Genomic DNA, 16,520 nt, shown 5'->3' with positions numbered 1-16,520 from the left:
CTCTGGGCCAAGGGCCCAGGCCAGAAAGGAGTACAGCAAAGGGCCTCTCCTTGCACAGGGAAGCACTCACCACCAGAGCCAAAGCATGGTTACTTGGGGATTACTTCTGAAGTCTGAAAGCTTCAGAACACCCCCACCCACCCCCACCCACCCCCACACTCTCTCTGGGAGCCAGGCGGCATCTGTGGCCTCCTCTCTGGATGTCCCCTGCAAGCCACACGTGCCAAACACAGCAGCCACTGGGTGCTTAGAAGGGCCTCTGGGCAGGGATCCTGGTGCTATATTGGCCTGTCATGGCTGAAGACCAGGCTCCGGGGGGGGCGGGGGGATCCTGCCACAGGCACCCCCTCAGGACAGCAGCTGGAGAAACAGACCTCAGGCCTGATGCCACCGCCCATCCTTAGCTGGGTTTCCATGCCAAGGCCAAGTTCCCAGGGCCAAGGACACAGCTGGGGCGAAAGGCCCGGGGCCTTCTGGTCAAGCGGCTCCCCGTTAAGATTAGACCAAAGGGCAGCCAGCAGCCTCACAAACGAGGGGCGGGGGCAAGGAAGGGCACCCAGCAGGGCACCCAGCCTAAAATGCTCCTGGGGGGAGGCGGGACACTTCCGACCTGGGTGTTCCGAGAGGAGGAGTGATTTAAAGCACAGGAGCCTTTAAACCCCTTGCCCCTCCCCAAACCTCCTTCATACGCTATTCACCCTTAGGTAGGGCAAAAAAGTTCCAAAAGGAGAGGGAAAATAGATAGAATGGATCAGACGAGATTAAACAGGTCAAATTTTATGGCGAGAAGCAAGAATGGCAGGTAACGTATCATTAATGTTTCGGTGTATTGGTTAACATGATTTATAACTATTACCTGTATTTAGATGGTAGTAAGTGAATCAAAGCTGATGCTTCTGCCACCCCACCCCACCCCTCCCCACCCCACCCGGCAGCAAGAAGTCACTCTCCCTCTTCCCGGCCCCATGAAACTCTGAGCTCATCTGCCGCTCCCAGGCCCTCCCCTGCCTGGCACACCCCGTGGAACCAAGGGCACAGCCCGCTCCCAGGTCAAGCAGAGAAGAGGCGAGAGAGGGGAGAGGAGGCGGCGCAGCCAGCAGCCCCGGCCAGTGGGGCCAAGAGGGCCCCGAGAAGAGGAGGGGGCAGGAAGGGAAGGCGGGGACGATGCCAGGAGGCGTACAGACCTCTTCCTCCTCAATGCGAGCAGGTTCAATCAGCAGATTATTGGCTTGATCAAACGACACCCCCTGTTAGGACAGGAACCAGCAGAGAGGCATGCGGATTAGTGGAGAAGGACCAGGCTGCCACCAGAGACAGAGGGGTCGACAGGCCCCACCCCCAGCACCAACGAGTGCCCCACATCAGAGAGAGAGAGAGAGGGGGGGAGGCAGAGGCAGAGAGAGAGGGGGGGTCACTACGGGGGGGGGACGCAGACACCGGCAGGCTCGTCTTTCCACTTCCCCCCACCCCCCTGGAGCCACGGCTCTTCTTGCAGCACAAGCCACGACCGGCAGCCCAGGAATCTGCTCCCTTCCGAGCTGCTGTTCTACGGCCAGAGCCCAAGCGCCGAGGCAGCACAGCTCTCTGGCAGGAAGTCGCATGGGGTGGAGTCAGACGGCTGTGTCATTCACATGGTGGCTGGCTCTGTCAAGGATCCCCTGCACGAGAACGTCACAGCCAGCAGCTGCAAGGAGCCCAGAAGGTAGGCAGGCAGGCAGGCAGGCGCCGCCTCAGGGAAGGCACCCCTCATCCTGGGCGTAGGAGCAGAGAAGGTCCACGGGAAAGGGGGACCTGAGCCACTGGCAGAGAAGGGGTGGGCAGGGGACTCCTCCCTCCAGCGAGGAAGCGGGAGGACAGCCTGGCCAGCTGGATAAAGGCAGCCCCGCCCCCCGCCCTTCCCATCGAGAGAGCCCAGGAGCCTACCTTGGCAGAGGGAGGCGCCGCGGGGGTCTCATCCGCGGGCTCTTCTTCCTCCCACCCATTCTTGCGTGGCTCCTCCTCCACTGCCACGGGGCCCCCATCAGGGTTCAGGCCCTGCAAGAGGGCCACCACGGCTTCAGGCTGTGGCAACTGAGCAATTCTAAAGTGCTTCTTGTAGTGGGGGGTATCCTTGCGGATCAGCCGCTGCTTCCCCACGGGGAACCGGTGCTCCTCCTCTTCATCATCCTCACTGCGGACAAGCGTGTCTTCGGCAAAATGCACCGAGGGCTGCAAGGAAAACATCTCAGATGGGACAGGAAGGCTCGGAATGGCTCGCTCACTTGGCTTTGAGGAACCTACGAAAAGATCTCTGCCAGAAACCCCGAACTGCAGCAGCGCAACAAGGCACTCTTGCAGGGGGGAGGGAGGGGGGGACCACACCGCAGCACACGGCTCCTCTCGAGCAGGAAACTCACAGGCCCTTCTACACACGCTGCCTGCTTAGCTTTTCGATGCGTCTACCTAGACCCCAGGTGCAGACAGCACTCTCTCGCGGGGGCACGCTGGAGCCCAAAAGCTTCCCCCCCCCCACAAGCCCAGGCAGGTGCTACCTGCGTGTTGAAAGGTGCTGGTTCAAAAGAGGCGGGGTTAAGCCAAAGGGCCCATTGGCAAATGAGGGCTCAGAAGGCAGAGGCTTGGATCGCTGCCAATGGAAGGCCCTTCTGCCACTCCCGCCTCCCGCTGCAGCCCAAACTGCTGTTGCCGGGGAGGTGGGGGCCCCAGAGGCAGCATGAGGGGCAAATCCCCCCACCCCTTGCATTAGTACAACAGGGAGGTGCGAGGGAGGAGAGGCTACAAGCAGAGGCCGGTTTGCAACCACCGGGGAAGACACTTCAACCTCCTCAAAGGAGTTCTGGGCGCAGAAGCCGGGTCTAATCAAGGAAGGTGCATCTGTAACACTGACCACCATTTTGGTCACCTAGAGCTAAGAGAACAGGAGCAGAGGCATACCCACAGAAGCCAAAAAAAATTCTTCAAGGGGGCTGTTATGACCCTTTACTTTCTCTTGGGTAGATTTTTCTTTTAATCTTCCCCTTAATAATAATAATAATAATAATAACATTCGATTTATATACCGCCCTTCAGGACAACTTAATGCCCACTCAGAGCGGTTTACAAAGTGTTATTATTACCCCACAACAATCACCCTGTGAGGTGGGTGGGGCTAAGAGAGCTCAAGAGAACTGTGACTCGCCCAAGGTCACCCAGCTGGCTTTGTGGAGGAGTGGGGAATCAAACCCGGCTCTCCAGATTAGAGTCCCGTGCTCTTAACCACTACACCAAACTGGCTCTTAACACCCTCTGGGTAGTTTGCTGCCACCAGGAATATTATATTCCAATATATTTTATTCAAGTTTTCCTTTTGGTAACGTGCCTAAGCATCAGGCTCCTTCGTGGTTCTATGTGGCCCTGAGGATAGGAATGGGATATAGCAACGACAGCTACTCAGGGATATAACAAAACAAAATAAACTTTTATTTAGTCAAGAAGCGTATCGGTTTCATAAAAGTAGTTCTTGGTTCTTAAAGTTACTTCATTTACTCTCATTCACACCGATCTCTTCTAAGGCTTCACACAGTCAGCCTCTTTCTCTAACTCAATATTTCTCTCACAGAAATGCTTAAAACTCCTCAAGCAGCACCCAGCCGGCCTCCCTTTCCCTGACTGAGTGTCCTTTCACAAACGTGCTCAGTTCAGGGTCCACACAGGTCATATTTCTCCCATAAACACTTCAGTATACTCAGGCAGCACACAGCCGGCCTCTCTTTCTCTGACTCCCATTCACAGAAATATGAAACCTGCTCAGGCAGCACACAGCCGGCCTCCCTTTCCCTGACTGAGTGTCCTTTCACAAACGTGCTCAGTTCAGGGTCCACACAGGTCATATTTCTCCCATAAACACTTCAGTATACTCAGGCAGCACACAGCCGGCCTCTCTTTCTCTGACTCCCATTCACAGAAATATGAAACCTGCTCAGGCAGCACACAGCCGGCCTCCCTTTCCCTGACTGAGTGTCCTTTCACAAACGTGCTCAGTTCAGGGTCCACACAGGTCATATTTCTCCCATAAACACTTCAGTATACTCAGGCAGCACACAGCCGGCCTCTCTTTCTCTGACTCCCATTCACAGAAATATGAAACCTGCTCAGGCAGCACACAGCCGGCCTCCCTTTCCCTGACTGAGTGTCCTTTCACAAACGGGCTCAGTTCAGGGTCCACACAGGTCATATTTCTCCCATAAACACGTCAACGTACTCAGGCAGCCCACAGCGGGCCTGCCTTCTTCTGACTCCTCCCTTTCTCCCTGCACTGTCAGTCTAAACTGCGTTCGCTCCGCCCACAATCTCAGTCAACCAATCATATCGCTCACTCATCCCTCTCTCTCACCCCCACTCTTCACCTAGCTCACACCAAGCATTTAAAGGCACAGGCACACATTTACTTGGAATCATTACAGGGGCAATTTAGCAAAAAAAAATAATAATAATCCAATTTAAAGGGATGGCATGTAGAGCGAGGAGAAAAAATAACCACCTCAGTCCCAAGGAAACCACGGCAAAAATCCCACTCATGCCACTGGGCCAGAACGAGCCCGCCCGGAAGCTCCCTCGGACCGAGCCAGGCCCGCGGGCCTCTCAGGGCCAGGAAGGTCTCCTCGGAGGGCAGGGCTCTGCATGGTCTCAGGCGGAGGGGCCGCAGCAGAGAGGCGACGGTCATCACATATATTCCAGTTCTACCCCCCTATTCTAGTGAACTTTGTATAACCTTTAACAAAGTTTGTTGGCAAAGCTGTGGAAAAACACACGTTTTATCTTTGACAACCAATTAAAAATGGTTGGAAAAGGAATGATTTTTTAATTGTTAAGAAGAAACAAGTATAATCTGATTATCTATCTTTTCAACATCTTCTAAAGATATGTAGGGTCTTATCTATGCAAGTGGTACAATGACGCTACATTTGGCTTAGCAAAGTATCAACATGACTGAAAATCTGAAAAATTAGCTAGATCTAAAACTAATCACGCTTTTCTGTTATTGTCAGGGAACATATCTTAGAGATGACTTTAGAGAGAGCAAATGTCTTTTAGTATAAAAGGATGTCACTAAGATAAGAAACTAGAGTTTTGATGAAGGAAATCTCAGAACATTTTAAGTGAGAAATGTATTTATCTGTCTATGGAAATTCAAAGCATTTCAGAGAGAATTGTGTGTGATCTGATTTTAAACCATTCATTGTTTTAACTGAGAGATGATAAGAGATTTACTTTTTATTGCATTCATATGTTAATCAATTATTGGATTCATTTTTAATATTTTACTATCTTGCTTATTTAAAAAGATTAGCGTTTATTCCAATAAAGAATAAAGATTAAACTCTAAAGAAAGTCTCTGCATGCTTTGATGGGAATGAGTTCAACAGGAAGAACTCACACAAATGATTTGTACTGAGAAGCTGGTTCTCGAAGGAATAGACAACTTCTTTCAGACCTTGCCTTAAGCTAAAAGCTGCCCAGAATGTGAGAGAGAGGTCTTCGGACTGGGCAGCTTAGAAGCTCCAATGAAGTCATTGGCCCTCACTTGGTCCCATAACCATATCCTTTGAACTGGAGACCCTGCTGGGGACCGAACGGGAGCCCTTCCGCACGCCAAGCAGAGCCTCTGCCCCCAGCCACAGTCCCTCGTCTCACGGGCCCTGGATCCTCGGCACTCTGGCTGCTAAAATCATGTCAGGACCACATTAGCGAGCCCTTGAGGTCCAGATAAATCACCACTCGCTCAGGGCACCATCCCACGGCCACTCAGCGGCCATTATCCATCCATGACTTTAAAACCCATCCCTAGACAAAAACCATGCGGCTCCTTATTGCGCAGTCTCTAATCTGCCATTCCCAGGGAAAATGGCCGAGAACGCAGCAGGCCTTCTTGGATCTCTCTCGTGTGCTCTGGACCCTTTTCAGTCTGGATTCAGCTCAGGCTATGGGCTGGGGGTGGCTGCGGTGGCTTGAGTTAATGATCTCCACCTGAACACAGGCAAAGGGGATACTTCTTTGTTGCTCCTTCTGGATCTTGTCTGCAGCCCTCAAGCCCACTACCTTGACGTGGCTGATCTGGCTACCCAGATCCATGTCAAAGTAACATCAAGACTCGGTTACTGCCATGTGCGTGTGTAGTGTGGTGCAGTGATTAGAACCAGGTTCAACTCCACACTCTGCCAATGAAGCTCACTCCTTGGGCCATCACCTACACTCAGCCTACGCTACCTCACAGGGTGGTCGGGAGGATAAAAGGGGAGAGGAGAATTGTGCAAGCCACCTTGGATCCCCACTGGTGGGAAAGGTGAGGTACTTGTGTAAGAATGAATGGATGCATTTTATCCTCGAAGTCAGCTCCGAGACACCAGCTGGGGTTGAACGCCACAGCTAGACTATTTTCTGGAGCTTGGCAGAGCAGCAAACGACTCCCCGATTGGCAGTTACACCACTGGCTGCCCATCAGTGGTTACCAGGCAGGCTCAAGTCACGGTTTTGACTATCACATCGGAAGGGCTTCATGGCCGTGGCCCTGCATACCCCCAGGCCTGCCCCTCTCCCAGTGCTCCTCCACAGCAGCTTCACTCATCGGAGCAGGGCCTTCTGCAGGTGCCACCCTGAAAATGGGCAAAATCACCAAGTGCCTGAACACAACGCCCTTCTGCTGCGGTCCCCACGGCCTGCCTGAGGAGGCCAGGAAGGCCCCTGCCCGTCTGGCTTTCCACAAACTGCGCAAACTGAATTGTTCAGGGGGGGCTTCTTTGCACAAGAAACCTCAAGCTGGAAGGGAAGACAAGGGCGATCTAGCCCAGCCCCCCCTGCACAATGCAGGAAATTCACAGCTGTCTCCTCCCACCCCACCCCACCCCCCCACCCCCAGTGACCCCTGCTCTACGGCCAGAGAGGAAGGCGAAAACTCCCCAGAGGAAGATCCCTTCCTGGCCCCACAGTGGCCATCGGCATGACCCTGGGCACATAAGGAAGGGCCGCGAGACTCAGGCACCGGCTCACCCCTCCATGCCCCCTCCCTCATATCAAGTCAGAGAACCAGCACGGCTGTCAGGTGGCAGTCTAGCCTCTTCTTGAATACCTCCAAGGAAGGAGGAGAGCCCAGCACCTCCCGAGGAAGCCTGTTCCTTCTGTCAGGAAGTTCTTCCTAATGTTTAGCCAAAAATTCTTTTGCTTTAATTTTAACCCATTGGTTCTGGTCTCACCTGCTGAGCCTGGCTACAGAAAACAACTCTGCTCCATCCTCTATATGACAGACCTTCTAATACTTGAAGAGGGCTATCGTGTCGCCCCTCTGTCGCCTCCTCTCCAGGCCAAACGTACCTTGCTCCTTCAACCTTTCCACATGAGACTTGGTCTCCAGACCCCACACCACCCTTGTTCCCTCCCTTTGGACATGTTCCAGTTTGTCAACGTCCTTCTTAAACTGTCACGCCCAGAACTTAAGACAGTATTCCAACTGAGGTCTACCCAGAACAGAATAAAGCAACACCACCGCTTCACATGATTTGGACACTATACTTCTGTTGATGATATAACGTAAAATCACATTTGCTTTTTAGTTACTGCATCAATAGGACTGTGATGTAAGGAAATGGTTGAAAGAGATACTTTGATAAAAAGTGAAAGGTGACTGTATATTATACTACTGTGTATGGAACATGCTGTCTGTTGCTATAAGTGGGGTCCTATTATGTAACTGCCCTGACCCAGAGGGTCTGAGATAGCCCAATCTTGTCAGATCCTGGAAGCTAAGCAGGGTTGTCCCTGGTTAGTACTCGACTGCGAGACAACCAAGGGAGCCCACGGTCACTACCACAGAGGCAGGCAATGGCAAACCACCTCTGCTCATCTGCCTTGAAAACCCATAAGGGTTGCCATAAGATGGCTGCCACTTGACAGCACATTTCACATGTATGCTATGTAATTCTGCATTGTTTAATGTGACATATTAATGCTCGTGCTTTATTTCCACTTGGTTTCAGCTGTTACCAGATTTCTGCACTCCAAATTCTATTGCGTTGCTTATTGGCTGTCCCTTTCCTGTTGATTTAAGCCTCTCCCCCTAATCTCCACAATGACAGCTTTGCTCATCTAAACAGAACATACTGCACATACCATCCTGCAAGTGGGCAAAATTGTTTGCTGCCCATACACGCGCCTTCTCTGTGGTGGCCCCCACCTTGTTGAATGGACTGCCTGAAGCGGTCAGGAGAGTTCCCATACTAATCAGTGCGACATAGATTCGGCATCGCTGTCGTTCTCTAGCTCCCTATATTCCTCCAGCCAATCTATTTCTGACCCTTTCCTCAGCATCCAGCACATCAGAAGGCACAGCTACTTTGAGTTTTCCAGGGCAGAACGAAGCCGAGACACAGCGCCCTGCCCCGCCCTGCCCCGCCCATCAGCTGATGGACATTCAGAGCAGCAGCCCAGTATCTAAGCAGGAGGGCGGGCTCCCAAGCCCCTACCTCATTGTACTCCACCTCAAGCTCTTCCTCTTGGCCTCCTGTTGCTTCCTCCTCTTCTCTGTTTGCTTCTTCTTGCGGCCGTAGCCCTTTCTCCACTGCTGCCACCTCTGCGGCCCCAGCCGTCCCCACGTCTTCTGGCCCTGCAGTCTGCAGCACGTCTCTCACGGGCTCCTCCTGGCAACTGGCAGAGAGCGTGCTGCTAGAGACCTGTGACTCCTCACTTTGGTTGGATGTGGCACTCAGCCTCTTCTCCTATACACAAGGCAAACAGCAAGTTAAGAGAAAGCCACGCCTAGTATCACAGCCACAGACCTTTTCTGCATACCCACATGGTAAGGAGGGCGGCAGAACCAATTCACATCAGCGATACCCGCCGGCACAGGGAAACAACGGACCCCTCTCTCCTCTCTCAGCCCCAATGCAGAAGGGAGAAGGAACCTGCAGTTACCAAGCACGCACATTTTGCCCCCAGTGGGGAGCTGCCCTGGACTGCAGTAGGAGAGCGAGATTTGGGTCTAGTAGCGCCTTACAGACCGGGAAGAGTAGAGTCAGTTCTTGAGAGTCAAAGCTCCCTTCATCAGATACCTGGACTCTGACAAAGGGAACTTGACTCTTGAAATCTGATACCCTGGAAATCTTGTTGGTCTTTAAGGTACTTCTAGACTTGAATCTTCAATATCTTGTCTGTAAACCTTTGCCATGATTGATGCCCTTCAATGTAGCTGCTCCACAGCTCTAGGATTAAGAGTGTCTCCCAGAAGGGATAGCAGGATTTGAGTCCAATGGCACCTGACAGACCAACTACGGTTTTCAGAGTGTACGCTTGCGAGAGTCTGAAGAACTGACACTCTGAAAACCTTGTCGGTCTCTAAGGTGCCACTGGACTCAAATCCAGCTGAGCAACACAGCGACCTCCCTAACTACCCCAGAGGGCATGTCATGTGCGGCATGTACATAGCCCCCCCAGAACACATCTGCTCCCCCTGGCTCTACCCCACAAACCCTCCTTTCCTGTCCTTCATCTGACAAGCCTGTTTATTTTTCAGTTTTGTACAGCACCCGTGTCTAATTCAAGTACTTATAACTCACTTCTTACATAAAAATTCCAAGCCAAACAACAGTAAAAAAACCCTGAACAATCCCCAGTAAATGACGACACGACTATGCAGCAGAGGCCACCAGGCAAGAACCCCCAGAAGTCCTCCCGGGCAGGTCAGGTGAATGGCTCCCCTTGCCCAGCACCGTTTTCCCCACAGTGACCCAAAGAGGCCCCAGAAGACCCACAGGCAGCGGCACAGGCGCAGGAGCCACCCCTCAGCTGCGGCACTCAGAGGTGCAAGTGTGAAGGAAGGACTCGCATGCCTTCAGGTCCCTGCAAGTCTGGAATATCCTGCGGCTGGCCCAGGCCTTTGTTCAGTGATGCAGCCCCTTTCCTTGACTCCTGGGGGTTACCAAAAATAAAGTGGCCGACATCGCCCTGCTGCCGTCAACAACTCTGTGAGTATCTTGCTTCCCTGCATTTCAAGAATTGGGCTTCCTCCTACTCCGCCACGGAATGAGTTGTTCCATGCAAGGCGATATATCCGCCACTCCTACAAACACTAGGTTTGTTCAGGATCCGTTACTGAATGTATTATTGATTTTTGGTGCAAGAGGTATATAATATAATAAGGGGTATTTATACCTCACTTTTTTGCCCTTGTCAGGACCACCAAGAAAGCTATCAGGTTAAAAACATGCATAAAGAGCATCAACTGGGGGCCTCAGCATTCTCTGTTCAGTGCGGGACCACAACCAAGGCACTCAGCTAAAGTGGGGGGAAGTGATTTGTGGCAGACGCCACTGGGGCACACACGGGGGGGGGGGGCGTGCTGCTGCATCTAGCAGCACCCCAAGCAAAGAACTTGATCCGTAAGGGGAAGTGCAACCCCACCGAGAATGGCTGGGCTGAACTTCAGGCAGGTTCCCTAGCTCTTATCTAATGCATGACCAACCCCAAACAACTATGAAGGGTTAGGGTTTATCTGGGACGGGTGTTGCTTGAGAGGTCCTCTCCGCCAGCACACTGATGGGGGGATTTCGGCATATGCAGAATCGATCGGGAGAAACTTCTGGAACCAAACTTAAAAGGTATTTTCTGCACTCACGACACCCTCTAGAAGCACCCTTCGGCCCTGCGCAGCTGACGGGTGGGAAGTCCTGGCCTGGATATACTGCAGGCGGCTCCGCTGATGGGCCTGCCCACCACTGGTGCTCAGGAGCAGGAGAGGGCCGGCAATCCACTCCCCAGCCCTGCCGATGCTAAACAAGGAAGAACTTCCTGACAGAGCAGTTCCTCAGTGGAAGAGGCTTCCTCGGGAGGTGCTGGGCTCTCCTTCCTTGGATGTATTTAAGAGGAGGCTAGAGGGCCACCTGACAGCAACGATGATTCTCTGACTCAACACGAATGTACGCAGATCAGGACAGGGAGGGCCTGAAGGGATGAACTGGAGCTAGGCTCTCCTGGCCCTTTCTTACATTCTCGGGGTAATGCTGATCACCCCTTTGGAAGGAATTTTCCTTCAGGCCAGATTGCCCAGGGATCCTGGAGGGTTTTCGCCTTCCTTTGGGCATAGAGCAGGGATCAGTGAGGGAGGCGAGAGGGCAGAGGGAGATAGCTGTGAATTGTGCAGGAGGTTGGACTAGATGACCTTTGGGGTCACTTCCAGTCTGCAAAGCACAGAGTTGGTTGGTGTGATGGACAGAAACTGTGGCTGCAAGGAAGGCTGCCTTGAATGGTAGCTAATGGAGGTTTTAGGCAGCCACGGGTTCAAAAGGGCGCTTCACCAACTATGAGAAAATCAACTGAAGATTCCAGATAGGAAGAGTTTTTAGAACTGGAGGCCGTCCCGAGGAACGAACAGTGTCCCGCTCCACCCCCGCCCCCCTCCCCAGGAACATTTCTAATTGGCTTTTCAATCAACTGACCCACAAAAGCAGCTTGCTCTAAAAAGAACAATACAAACAGACACAGAATCAACAATAAATGAAAATCACTGAAACCGGCCAGCTAGTGGACTGAGCCGAAAAGCCCACCAAAAACCCAGCAACACAAAGCACAGCCCTCGGCTCCGGTGCTGCTCAAAAGCCCCCCAGAGCGCTCACCGATCACAACGGCGCGAGCGGCCTTTGTGCTGGCTGCGCTGAGCTGGAGAACAAGCCGACTTGCACCTCCACAGTCCTCGCCCCCAGAGGCTTGCAGAGCAGGTGGGCACCCAGCTGACTCTCTGAGCCGTATGCAGAGGCCTGGGAGGCTAGAAGTGGCGGCCCCAAAAGTCTCCCTCACAGGGGGGGTCAAGACCACCATCCCTCAACACACAGGCCAAGACGGGTCGGAAACAAGAGCCAAGCGACCCGGCGTCCTCCAACCGATCAGGACTCCTGCAAAGGTCCGCAGCGTCTCACCCCTGAGTTAGGAGAGTTCCGGCCAGCACCCAGTTTGGCAGCATAAGCTTCATTACGCCGAACTTCAATCACCTTCTTCATGAACTTCAGCTCACTCGGGTGCGGGGTTGCCCGACGTTGCAGGCCCTTAAAAAAGAGGAAGTCAGAGAACACAGACACGGAGTGGACCCACTCACGCCACACGAGTCCCAAACGAGAGGAGGCTGGACCTGCTCAGAGCCACCAGAGAAAAGGCCGGGCACACGAGGGCTGCGCCCAGTTGGCTTGATGGCCCCACAGGGGGATGACCGATCACCCATAAGGGCAGCGGCAAATCCCCACAGCACAAGGACTGTGGACCCTAGCATTTCCCTCTTCCACTCCAAAGAAGAAAGAAAACGGGCATATCCAGCGGTGCGAGGGAAGAAGAGTCTTTATGATCCAAGTAAAACCTATGGCCATTTCTGCGTTCCTGCTGTAAGAAAATGGAAAGACTTGCAGATTCCCCTGAAGAAGCTCTATAGCAAAACATGCCGCGGATTTTAATCTGAGTCATAAATACTCTTCTTCACTCGCACCACCGGCTTTTGCCTGTTTCCACTCTTCTGTGATTGGGGGGGGCCCTCCTGTTCTCTTCTTACTCCTTCTTCTCCAGACATCTGTGTGTGTTCGGGGAGATCAGCCCACCGGGAAGACCAAGTGCCCACCCCACCACCGGGGCCGTGCTTTCTCTGCCCGCCACCCGTGGGCCAACCATCCATCCCTCGGACCAGAGGGAGAGGCAGCCCAGGCCAGAGAGGCCTGCAGGCGGCTGCCAGGGGAGCCCTCCTCCCTGCCGGTGCTCAGACCGCCTCCCCCCGGCAGCCGCACAGCCTTTTCCGTTACCCTTTTCTCAGCCTCCTCCTCCTCCTCCTCCGCTTTGGGCTCATCCACAAACTGGATCACGCTGACACGGTTGAGGTTGGTGTCTGCCCAGCCCTCGTCCACACTGTTCTGCAGAAGATTCTCTGCAAAGGGAAGGGGGTTAGGGTATGTGGGGAGGGGCCGCTGATGCCCCTGGGGGGCACCGCTGTTCCCCATTTCCAAACGGGGGACTGGATGGCTAAGAGACGCCCGTGTACCTAGGCTGGGGGATGGCTGCTGGGGGAGGAGGTAGCAGGTGAGCACTTTCTCTCCAGTCTTCTCATCGTCCTCCGTCTGGAACTTCAGCATCGGCTGCGACTGGTTCTCTGCCAGCCAGAGGGCCTTCAAGCCGAGGCTGGTCAGGGCGAAAGGCAGGTGCTGCAACCTGCATCAGAAAGCGGCAGCTCAGGGATGGGCGTGGCATGCAAGAACCGCCCCCACCCACCCACCCACCCAGAGAACACCCCCTGTGACATGCAGCTCTCCCCGGGTCCTGGAACTTGTCCGGAGAGGGAGGCGCACAGAAGGCTGCCGCAGCAAGGAGCTATACACCGCCAAACGTCACGACAAAGCCAAGCAGCAGGGGTGGAAACGGTCACCAATTCTCCTACCAGGATGTCGCAGAACATACTTGGTTAGCACCAGACCCAGATCTCTCTGGGCATGAATCCGTCACAAGGTATCATCAGCTGCCTCATGAGCACCGGCCCAAGGGAGTCACTCGCAACTAGAGATGGGCACAAAACAAACCCCCAAACACGATTCCGCACGGAATGGCTGGTTTGTTTGCACCGAAACACACGTTCCATGGGAACGAGTTTTTACAGCACAGCCGCTCCATGGCCAGTTCGGAGTTTCGCAGACCCTGCGCCAGTTTCAGCCCATTGGCTGAACCCAGCACAGGGTCTGTGAAACTGACAGCCCCCGAGCAGCAGAAAGGGGGATGTCAGTTTCACAGACCCCACCCTGGAACCGGCACTGGGTCTGGGAAAGGGACAGCCTCTTTCTCCTGCCGCTCTGGCTGTCAGTTTCACAGAAGATAGGGGCTGTTTGTTTCAAATGCCCCGCACCAGCTTCAGCAGCCAGTGCAGGGCGGTTGGAAGGCCACAAACCACAAACTGGAAAAAGGTCAGAAGTTCATGCTTCAAGGTTCCGTGGAATGCCATGAACCACGAATCACGTGGTTTGGGGGGGGTTTTTTGGTTTGTGCCCGTGCCTACTCAAGACTCATTCCCTAACACCCTCCACTCACAGCTTGCTTCCCTGTGTCCGGCAGTCCAGCAGCCCCTTAAAGAATGACATCATTAATACCACTGAAATAAATGTTGTTCATCTTAAAGGGGACCCTGGACTTTTATTTTGGGGCTGCTGACTAACATGGCTATTCATCTTGAATCTTATTCTGTGAGAAGCTTGAATCAGTTGTATGCAGGGAGAACCAGGCACGAGTGCGCCAGGTGCCGGATTCAGCACTTTATCCCACCCCCTCCCAACATTTGAGAAGACCTGGGAGGTCAAAACAGCCCTGGAAAATACGTCCCCTTTCTCCAGCCTATGAAGAGGGGGTTGTAGCTGGGGTGGCAGTGGGGGGGGGGAGAATCCAAATCTCACCTCCTAATGGATCCTTATGACCCCTATTACACTGTGTATGGTAGGTGTTACCTGTCGTTGTATCTTGTTCTCAGGTATTTCTGCTTCCATACTACTATTCACTCCCTCTGTAATGTGTCATGTATAATATTTATGTTCTGTTCAGATTTCTGCAATTCCAGTCCTACTGCATTGTCTGTAAGATGTCCCGTCCACTTGATGGCATTGACCTACATTGTATAATCTGCCTGGCGTCTCAAGTGAGAAAGGCAGGGCTACACAAAGCATGCGAATAAATAAAAATCGCTCCATTATGGGGGCTGTCATTCCTGTCCTAAAGCACTCGCTTTCGTTCCAGGGACTCTCATTCAACTCGGGGTGCTGTCATTCCAGAGGGGGACGAGTGTGCAGTCCTAAGCTGTTATACTCACAAGGAAGTCCCATTTTATTCAATGAGGTTTATTCCCAAGAAAGAGGAATGCAGCACATTCTACTTTCAGAGATGGGTCCCCCGTTCCCTTGGTTTCGTAATCTATTCCTTGTTTTATTTACACCTTCGTATTTCAAGGAAGCCCCTCTAAAGTCAATTGTCTCCAGCTGGCCAGTCACTGCAGGGACCTCCTTAGTCAAAAAAGTTCCTGCCCAGTCATAGTTCGTGATTTTTGCTACAGCAAGCACCTTACCAACGAGTCCGAAGCCAAGCAGGACCTCGTTGGGCCGCTCTGCTGTTCTCTGTAGCTAGCAACAAACTGGACAGCAGCATCTGAGCCCAGGGGCACCTCAGAGACCCACAAGATCTTCCGGCTGCAAACTTCCGAGTCTGAAGAAGCGGGCTCTGGCGCTCCACAGTTTGCACCCTGAAAATCCTGTGGGTCTCCCAAGGCACCCCTGGACTCAACCCCTGCTGTTCTTCTGCAGACCAACATGACTACCCACCCTAATCGAGCAACAACTTGGTGCAGTGGTCAAGTGATAGACTAGAATCTGGGAGGCCTGGGGCACCGGTTGCTGGGCTCCGGCATCAGTTCCTCAGAAAAACAAGGCCAGAGGAAGTTCCAAAGTCAGGTTGTTCAGGCGGAGATCTGGTTTTCCAGCAGTCAGCCAGAGAGGGAATCCCCGAAGTTCAGAGTCCTACGGGCTGAGGCCAGATCTTCCGGTAATCAATCCAGGTAGTGTCGGTGTCTCAACATACACGTTGCATCCGCACCCAGAAGCATCTCTTGGGAGGCTTTATAGTCTGCATGCCCACACGTCACGCATCCAGCCGGATTCTCAAGCACGGTCCTATAAAGACTCATCTTCACTGCCTTCGAGCCATCAAGCGTGCACGGCGCCTTTTTGCTTGCAATTCTGCCCTTCGCCTTTGCCTACGGCGTTCCAGAGGCACTGGCGATCCAGGAGAGGCTAGCTGGCCTTCACCTGCTGGGTCAGAGCTGGAGGACGGAGGTGCTTCTGACCCAGCTTCTGGCTGCAGGCCTTGGCATGCCTGCACCTCCTTCTCTGCTGGTTGGCTCCCGCCGCCCCGGGGCTGGTTACGTGGGGCCCTCCTGCTCTGAGGAGCCTTCACTGCCACTGAGCCACGGCTGCACCACGGCACCTGGGTCCAAACACCCATTCTACCGTGGAGGCTCACCGAGTGAACTTGGGCCAGCCACCCTCTTCCAGCCTAGCCTACCTCATTGGGCGGTTGTGGGGATAAAATGGAGATGTGGAACGCCATGGGAACCGCCCTCGCTTCTGGGAAGGCAAAGTGGGATAACTATGGGATGTTATACACACAGGTTCTCTCACTGCAGCGGGAATATTTGCCCATCCACCACACCTACCTGAGTAATGGTTCTGTGGAACACAGTCTTGTTGTAATAATATAGATTAAAGCACATTATACTAATCAATACTAAGCTAATACACAGTAATGGCTTGTATTCTGGGTGAACGTTTAAACTTTTCATGAACTGTCTGTGCATTTTTTAGAGTGTTAGGTAACTAAAACAGGTGCGCTTTAATCTTTTGACAGCTATTTAAAAATAGTGGCCTCCATCTAGATTAATGTTTCCTTATCAGAGACTGGACCAAGAGTGATCTAGTATCTTAACTCTTCCTGTGATTTCT

At 53.1% G+C, this 16,520-nt stretch overlaps 1 protein-coding gene across 10 annotated transcripts in view; it reads right to left on the bottom strand.

Annotated features, from left to right (window-relative positions):
- The window catches only part of SCRIB (scribble planar cell polarity protein), an 85,124-nt gene that overhangs the window by 34,142 nt on the left and 34,462 nt on the right, over nt 1-16,520 (bottom strand). For 9 of the 10 annotated variants that reach the window (XM_054984892.1, XM_054984896.1, XM_054984899.1 and 6 more), the window contains exons 11-16: nt 13,037-13,203; nt 12,801-12,922; nt 11,937-12,062; nt 8,493-8,744; nt 1,924-2,208; nt 1,185-1,247 (exon numbers count right to left, since the gene is read on the bottom strand). In XM_054984892.1, the coding sequence (XP_054840867.1) occupies nt 1,185-1,247; nt 1,924-2,208; nt 8,493-8,744; nt 11,937-12,062; nt 12,801-12,922; nt 13,037-13,203 (1,015 nt within the window). The remainder of the gene's footprint in view (nt 1-1,184; nt 1,248-1,923; nt 2,209-8,492; nt 8,745-11,936; nt 12,063-12,800; nt 12,923-13,036; nt 13,204-16,520) is intronic. The other variant, XM_054984895.1, reaches the window with a different exon arrangement.

This window comes from Eublepharis macularius, chromosome 7, assembly GCF_028583425.1.
Source record: "Eublepharis macularius isolate TG4126 chromosome 7, MPM_Emac_v1.0, whole genome shotgun sequence".
In the NCBI taxonomy this organism is placed as follows: Eukaryota; Metazoa; Chordata; class Lepidosauria; order Squamata; family Eublepharidae; genus Eublepharis; species Eublepharis macularius.
Note: the sequence above shows the minus strand (reverse complement) of the source record. Positions and strands in the feature narration are given on the sequence as shown.